This window comes from Alligator sinensis, unplaced genomic scaffold (genome assembly GCF_000455745.1).
Source record: "Alligator sinensis unplaced genomic scaffold, ASM45574v1 scaffold337_1, whole genome shotgun sequence".
Lineage (NCBI taxonomy): Eukaryota > Metazoa > Chordata > Crocodylia > Alligatoridae > Alligator > Alligator sinensis.
In genome coordinates this window covers 324,912-333,307 of record NW_005841927.1, presented here as the reverse complement: position 1 = coordinate 333,307, position 8,396 = coordinate 324,912, and the positions used below count along the sequence as shown (strand labels likewise).

The following is an 8,396-nucleotide window of genomic DNA, read 5'->3' as shown; positions in this document are numbered from 1 at the left end:
CCCCGCCCCGCCCGGGCCGAAGTCCGCGCTCCCCCCGCTCCCACGCGTCGCGCCGCGCCGCGCCGGGGCAAAAAAGAGCAGCCCCGCGTTGGTGTGAGCCGGCGGCCTGCCCCTGTCACCGCGTGGCCCTCGTGCGTGCCCCGTGACAGGGTCCCTAGCAGAGTCCCCGTGGCCCCCAGCCCCTCTTCTGCAAGCAGAGCAGGCCCGGGGCTGAGCAGAGCACAGGGCTGCACACGTGCACACTTGGCACAGGCGGGTCCGTGCCCGTGGCGCTCACGGATGGGACGCACGCCGCAAGCAGCGCGGTGGCACCCGCAGGCACGAGTGCGCGTCTCTCCTTGCCGGAGAAGCCAGGAGAATAAAAGGCGAAGGCGGCGATGGCTGCTGGGCAGGAAACATGGAGCAGCGCGGGCCCGGCACAGGGGGGAGGTCTCGCGGGCGTTTCAGAGAGGCCTGGGGAGACGAGCTAGGCTGGCTGACGGGTTAATGGACGGGCACAGCGCTGGGGGGGAGAGGGCTCTGGGCAGGCCAGGCCGGCGCGCGGCTGGGAGCGCGCACGGGAGGCGCGGAGGCGCCCACGGCCGCTCTTGCGCGTGGCGGAGGTTGCTGCAGGCGCACGGGTGCAGCAGGCCAGTGCACAGCCCGAGGGGCTCCTTCCACATCAGGGGAAGAAATCCTCTTTCGCTCTCGTCCGCCTCTGGGACTCTGTCCTGGGCCCGACGCTCGTGCGGCTGGCAGGGGCAGGGCGGTCCTGGGCACGGGGCTCGCTGTCGGCTCAGCTCCCTGCTCAGCCCCAGGCAAAACTGGGAGAAGCCAGGCTCTGCAGGCCCGCTCCCCCAGAGCCGACGCCAGCTGCTGCTTGGACCGGCTCGGCTTCCTCGCTTCCTGTCGCTCCCTGCTGCCAAAAGGACGCGAGGATATTTGGCCTTCTGTGGCCAGGGCCCGGCTGCCTGGAAGCGCGAAGGGCCGTTTCTTCCTCTGGAGCTCGGAGATGGCACCGGAGCTCAGAGCAGAGTCCCCGCCGGGCGCCTGCGTGGTTGCATCGGGGCGGTTTTCCCCGAGCTCGTGTGTTGGAATCGGGGACTGACCGCTTTTTGCACCTCCTCTCACGCTGGGAGGAAGGGGCAGTCTCCGGAGAGGAGAAGCCGTGCAATGCAGTTGCAATGATACGTACTTATCTCGGGGGAGCGGATGGGGCAGTGGCACGGCATCCTCGCTGCAGGGGGATGGAGGTGCTGGATGAGCTCGTTGCAGCTCCCTGAATGGGGTGGGGACCTGCAAAAGGCTCTGGAGCAACCCCGGCGTTCATCAGTAATGTGCTTTCTCCGTGGCTGCATGACCCCTGCCCCGGGGTGTCCCCGATGCGGCAGTCAGACACGCCAAGGAGCGGATGTCCCTGTTTTCCGGGCTGCTGGGAACGTGGAAATCTGTCCTGCAAGGTGAAAGCCTAGCCCCTCCTGCCTGCCTGGATTCGGCTGCAAACTTCAGAGTGGTTTGCATTTCAGGCTGGCCCTGGGCACCGGCTACTCACCGAAGTGCATGAGGAGGCAGCAGTCCCAGCCTTAATTGATGAGGAGCAATGGAGATGCTCCTTCCCTGGACAGTGCTACGCGGGAGCCCAGCCCTGGGGCTGGCCGCACCAGGGGTCCCTCGCTGCACCCTGGGCCAAGGGCGGGGGCAGCGCTGAAGCAGCCTCTTGCTTGCTGCGAGGCAGGGGACCTCTCCCCTTCTGCAGGCATCCCGCACACATGCAGGGCAGGGGCCTGCCCCAGCATGGACCCTGTGGTCAGGGGGTCTTGCCTGGGAGAGACTCGCGCTCCAGTCCCTGCTCTGCCACCGCCTTCCCATGCAACCTTGGGCTAGTCCCTCAAGGCAGAAGGGCCCAAAGGGACCGACAGGGCCCAAGCAGGCTTTGGCGCCAGGCACCATCGCTGTGGGACTTAGACAGCATTAAACGCGTGTCCAGGCTCGCCTGGGGCCTGGCACGGGCCCGAGTCCCGCGCTGCCCAGAAGCAGCCCGCGTGCGAAGAGGCAGCAGGACCTCCACACGACGCAGTGCCGGGAGGGCCAGGCCTTCCCATAGCAACAGCCATGGCCAGAGCAGCCGGCGCATCCCAGGAGAGACCTGCAGAGCTACAGAACAAACAAGCTCAGGGCCGGGAGATAAAAATACCCGTCTGTGCACACACCGTCATTCGGGAGGCCCTGGCAGTACACATCATTAGCCAGCCAGCTGGAGGAGACGCAGGAAAGGAGGAGAGAGCAGGATGGACAGACAGCCAGCCTGGCAGAGCGCAGCCCCGGCTGGCAGAGATGCCGGGCACCGAGAAACCTGCAGACACTTCCATGCAGATCCGGCGCTATGGGGATGGGGCTCGTGCCGTCCTCAGGGCAGTGCGGTTCTCCGGGGCGAGATGCACAGCCCATGGGGGCTGGGGAATACATGGGCCTGACCATGCCAGAGAGGCGTGGCATGCCAAGGCACATGTGTGTACACACACGCATGCACACCCAACAGACAGGGTGCAATTACACCATAGGACAAGGAGATTTCGCAGTGTCAGACACTGCCAATGCCGGAAACCAGCTGAGCTGGCCTAATGCCTTTGGGGCTCTCCTGCAGCCCCCAGGACATCTGCAGAGCTCCCAGGCGGGGAGCGCTGGACGCTGGGAGAGCTCCAGCTAGGGATGCTCTTCCTGGGCATCTTGTGTGCACAGAGCAGCGGTCACAGAGGCAGCAGCTTGGCATGACATCTGTGCCGCAGCCAGCCTTGGCATGCGAGTCATGTTTGACATGCGTGCCTATTTTCCTCCGCTCCAACATGCAAGCCCCATATCCCCTCTTCCCACTCTCCCCCTCCCCCCCGGCTTTTTGACAGCCGTGTCTGCAGAGCTCAGATGCAGGCGTGTCGTGGGAAAGCCCGCGCCAAGCTGAGCTCATCTGTTCCTGTTTGTTTGCCTCGGAGACGGCGATGACTCCAACCCGCCTCCGGGGAATCTGGACCGAGCACCTCCTGGCTTGCAAGTCGGAGCAGGGATCTCCAGGGCCCCACCGTGCCCTCCGCCTGGGACCCTCCCAACCCCCCAGACTGCTACAGCACAAGCCGGCGGCTCCTCCGAGACTTGAAATCTCTGGGTCTGAAGCACCCACCTCTGCCACACAACGCAAGGCGGCTGCTGGGCCGGGTGACAAGGATCTTGCCTTGATCTTTCCCCTTGGCCTAAGGGGATGCTGGGGATGCGCAGTGGTCTGGGAGGGAGCAGGGCCTGGGGCTGGGGTGGGGGGTGCCAGGGCTCAGCATTGCCGATGCTCAGTCCCTATTGGATTGCAAAGCCCCGACGGTCCAGGAAGGCATGGGCCGGCTCCTGCCTCACGTCTGCTCGCGAGTCGCCCATTCAGTCACACGTCCTGGGGACAGATCCCCTCCTGCCCAGGCCCCGACCGCTGCTCTGGACGCCTTCAAGGGCCAGCACTGTGCCACAGGAGCCAGGCTATAGCGCCGCTGGACACAGCCCCACGGATCCCCCACCAAAGCCCCTGCTTGCTGGCCAAGAAGGGGAGTCTCCGGCGGTGGAGCCCACGGGAGTCGCCTGCAAGCTGGAGCTGGTGGCTCTCTTAGCTGGTGTCTTGCCAAAAGGACTCCTCTGCCCCCCCATACCCCATGCAGCCGCCAGCCCGGCTCATGCCTCACCAGCCCAGCCTGCCCGAGAAGGGTCCAGGAGCAGCTGGCAGCATCCCTCACGATCTCGAAGGACTGGTGTCCAGCAAAGGTGCTGCGGTCGCTGGAAGCCACCAGGCCACGTGGAGCTGGAAGCGGGCTGGGATGGGACAGATGCTCCCTGGGTCAGGCAGGGCCGTGCGGTGGCTGGTTGGGATCAGGGGTGTCCCAGGCACAGAGCCCCAGGGTGTCTGGGGAGCGGGGGCTGCACTGCCCCGGTGTCTGGTCCTCACAAGGGAGACCCCCCAGCACAACACGGAGACCAAACCTTCAAGAAAAAGAGTTCCTTTATTGAGGGTTCAACTCCGCCTGCCACACGGACTCCGGCCCCCCGCTGCGGGGAGCGTGGCCCCGGTGCCCCCATCAAACAGGGGGCCTGCCCCGAGCGCTCCCCCAAGGGACCAGCAAGTCGGGGCCGTCTTGACCCCAGGACCACGTGGGCTAGACCCCCACCCCAGGGCTGGCGAGACAAAGAAAGAGGGCGAGAAGGATGGAGGGGAGCAGCAGGGCGCAGGCAGTGCTAGCGGGCAGGATGCAGAGGGCAGCCCAAGCCGGGCCCCTGCCCTTCCCCGGGGAAATCCAGCAGGACACGGCAGCTGGCCAAGGGGTGTGGAAAAAGGAGTGGAGCAGAGCCACAGTGGGGACGGGGGGTCACACAGGAGGCCTGTGCCCTGCGGCTCTGGAGCAGGGGTCATGCAGCCAGCCCAAGGGCACCACAAGCAAGGCCCGCAGCAGAGGGTGCCAGGGACCGGCCTGGGCTCAAGGCGTGACCAGCACGCGAGCCTCGCGCCCGCCGAACGGCACATCTAGGGGACGCGACCGGGGCCGTGCACAGCTGCGGGGGGCGCGGAGACACCGGGCGGGCAGAGCCCCTGCCCCAGCAAGCGGCACCGAAGGAGGAAGAGGGTCCTGGCTCGGCGCCGGGGCAGCAGGCGGCACCGACCTCCTCCCCGGGACGGCACTTCAAAGCACTGGCCCAAGCGGCATCAGCATCAGATCCTAGACAAGAGAGAGCTCGCCAGAGAAGGCAGGGCCGGGGGCACCCAGCCTCGCCTGGCATGTGCAGCACTGCCCTCCCCGCACCGCAGCGCGCCAGGAGGCTGGGCACCGAGACTCGCTTCCAAGGCCCTGGCACGAGGGGGCATGGGGCAGCTCCAAGGTCCCCGGTTCAAGACCAGCCTGGGGCGATGCACCCAAAGCCAGTGGGTAGCATCTTGCACTGCTCAGCCAAGGGGGAGGCAGAACCAGTGCCATCCTGGCCGCAACAGCCACCACGTGAACTGGCCTCTGGGGAAGAAGGTCCTCCCCAAAGCAAAGAGAGAGGGCCGGGGGGCAACCAGACTGGCGCTGGCCAGGAGCTCCAGTGGCTTTGGCCATCTCTCACTGAACAAGGAGACCCTGCCTCTCTGCTGGGCAGGGGCTGCCCACCCTGCCCTCAGTGCCAGCCTCCAGGGACACAGCCCCCTGCCCATCTCTGCCACCAAAACAGAGCAAGCTTCTGGCACAGGGCAGCTTGGCTCTGCTAAGTCCCAAGGGTGCGGGGGGAGCTGGGGCAGGAGGGGAGGGCAGGACTCGGGCCTGGGGCTGGTTCCCCCGAGCAAGGCCCATGGCGGCAGCTACTCTGGCCACCCTTGGAGCCAGTTCTCAGGGCAGTCAGGATACAGGCAGCCCCCACCGCTTGGTGCCTTGCTGTGTGCCCCCCTCCTAGGCAGCTGGGCTAGAAATGGCCCCCTGGGACCTTCCCCGCCCATCCCTGCTTAAGCCAGGGGTGCTAAGCAGCATGCAGCCGGGTGCAGATGTGCACATCTGGACAGATCCCAGCTCTCAGGCCAGGGGAGCCAGGCAGCTGCACCCGCCTGGGGCTGGGCAGGCACGACCGTGCCCACGGGCTCCCCTGCTGCAAGGTGTCCGAGCCCCCTTGCAGACATCCACGAGAGCAGCCCTGGAGAAATCAAACCTCATGGCTTTAATTCATCACCCGGGGTTACACGGCTTGACCCCACCACACACAACACGCACCCCCCGGCCCCCCCAGGGCATGAGAAACCACACAGCAACACACAGGCACAGCAAGAGCACACGGCAGGCCTGGCCTCGGGGGGCAGGAGGAGGGAAGAGGGGGTGCCCCACCCCCCCATCCCAGCATCCGCAGCAGGGGAGGGGCAGGACCCAGGATGCATCGCACAGGCCCATGCAGTCGCCCGGGGCTCCAGGCACCAGTTGCTAAGCTACTCTGGAAGAGGCCGACGCGAGGCTGGAGGCGATGCCGCCGGCAGGGCGCGGAGGCTGCTGCATTGCAGCGATCTCCTTCCACGGCGCTGGCACCTTGCTGTGGGGCTCTCCCCGGGGCTCAGCGGTGGGGTGGGAGGTCCCAGCCAGGCAGCTCCGGCGCCCTGATAGTGCGCGTCCGCCCGGGGAAGGAGGTTTCATGAGCCTGGAGGGCGTCCACCCGTGGGGAGACGGGGCTAGGGGGCACCCAGGAGCTGCCAGTGCAGTCCCAGGCTCCAGTGCATGGCAGGCCAGGCTTTCATGATGGCACTGCCCTCTCTCCCCCCAGCCAAGCTGACTTGAAGCATCTGGCTTTTAACCTCTCAGGGCCTCAGCTCCCCGGCTGCGGGGCAGAAACTGGGATGGACTGAGCCTGGCTCCAGGTCTGCAAAACGCCTGACTTTGGGGGGGCTTCTGGGTGTTACCAGGATCTAGGGCCTGGCTAAGCCATCACCGCGGTGCCATGGAGCAGCCCCTGCCCCAGGCAGGACCCAGCCCAGCTCGAGTCACACCGGCACCTCTCGGGGAGCCGACACGCGGGGGTCACGCAGCCCACAGCAGCCACAGACAACACCCCCACCCCGTCTCTCCTGCACCTCGGCAGCTCCGGGACGCCCTCACCGAGGCAAGAGAGCCCTGGAGAAGCCCAGGGGGAAGCGCACGACTTGCCTAGTGCCCGGGCACGCGGCGGCGAACGGAGGATGCTTGGACAGGGGAACAGCCTGTGTCTACAGCGCGGCTCCTTGCTGTGTTTGGGGGCAGAGGCGACCAGGCTGGCTGGGCAGTGCAGCACGACCAGCCTGGGGCCCCGGGGTGGGCAGCGTGGCCCCCGCCTCCCCCCAGCTCGGGGCAAGGGAACAGCAAGTCCAGAACAGCAAACAGCACCAGCCCCCCGGAAGAGCACACAGAGCGCAGGCGGCAGCACCTACTGGTTCTCCTCTCTGCAGCGTGCAAGGGAAAACAAAGAGGGGGCGACCCCCCAGCATTAGACATGCGGGGACCAACTCCCCATGCACCCAGAGGAGAGGACCCCCCCGCTCCCACGGGCAGGAAGGGGGACGGCGACCCGGCTCCCCGGGTGGTGCAAGCGCTGGCACCGCGCCGCGGGGGCTGCGTGCAGAATCCCCTCGCTTTGGGGAAGGACGAGGGCATTAAGGCCGCCCGTGCTTGTCCTGCAGAGGGGTTGTGGGGGGGCAGAGAGGGGCCTGGCCCTCGGCACTGGAAACAGACCCCCTCTTCACTGCGCCTCGAGCGGGCGGCGAGGAGGAGCCAGCTGGCGAGCGGGCGATGACAGACGGACGAGGCGCGCAGCCGAGGGGGGCATATTCCTCATGTGGACGCCGGACAGACCGTGCTGGGGGGTGGGAAGGGGAGGGTGGGCAAGGCAGCCCCATGCAGGACGCACCAGAGACGGGGGAGGGGGCGACACGAGGCAGTTGGCACAAGACAGAAAACAAATGCACGAGGGGTTGAGAGCAGATGGCACGACGGCGCCCGCAGGACACGGGCGCTCTGGGGGGCTTGGCCAAGCTTTTGTGGGCACGGGGGCCGGTCAATGCTCAGCCACCCCCGCCCCCCAAGGCTGCCCCAAGACCTGCCCTGGGGGTCAACACCAAGTCTTTGGCACCAGATGTGCATGGGGGGGCCTTGCCTGGGCACAGTCCCCCATTCGAACAGTCTCGTCCCATCCCCTGCTGGGAACGGGGCTGCTCTCCCGCCCCCCGCCCCGGGGCCGGGCTGGGGGAGGGGGTGGGGGTCCTTACAGCGTCTGGTAGGTGCTGTCCTTGGACTTGAGGAACTTGATGACGAAGAAGATGACGGCCTGGACGCTCAGCACCAGCACGATGCCCCCAATGAAGCTGGCCGTGTCAAAGCCGGGCGGGCGGAAGGTGGGGGTGCCCGTCAGCGGGGGGGCTGTCGTCGTCCCTGTGGGGAGGGGCACCAGGGGTTAACCCATACGGCCACAGCCGCCACGCTCCGCCCCAGAGCTGGCTGCATTCTGGCCCAGCCCACAGGCTTCTGCATCCAGGCCCAGACGCCAGCTCCTACAACAAAGCCCAGGGCTGCAATCCCCACACAGGAGCTCATTAAGTAACCAGACTCTCCCGGAAGAGCTCAGCCCTTCCACACGCAGAACTGCCAAGCCCGGGGCAGGAGCACCCCCCTCCCCACAGGGCACCGTGGTAGCTGTGTTCGGCGTACAGTGCATGGAGCAAAGAGCTGGGAGCGGGAAGGGAAGGGAGCCGCTGGCAGCGGCCCAGAGGACCAGGAAGAGAGGCCATCGCCTGTGCCGATAAAGAGAGCGGGTGCCCGGGCCGGATCAATAATTCACGAGGCTCCGGGATGGAGTTACTCATGCTAATGAGCCCCGAGCTCTTGGATCCCCGCTCCTCCTGCCTGGAAGAGAGG

General features: G+C 66.7%; 1 protein-coding gene across 1 annotated transcript in view; it reads right to left on the bottom strand.

The window, feature by feature from the left end:
* Positions 1-3,845: 3,845 nt before the first annotated feature.
* The window catches only part of CD164L2 (CD164 molecule like 2), an 8,121-nt gene continuing 3,570 nt past the window's right edge, over positions 3,846-8,396 (bottom strand). Inside the window, exons 5-6 of the mRNA XM_014517849.2 lie at positions 7,751-7,913; positions 3,846-3,987 (exon numbers count right to left, since the gene is read on the bottom strand). Of these exons, the coding sequence (XP_014373335.1) occupies positions 3,846-3,987; positions 7,751-7,913 (305 nt within the window). The remainder of the gene's footprint in view (positions 3,988-7,750; positions 7,914-8,396) is intronic.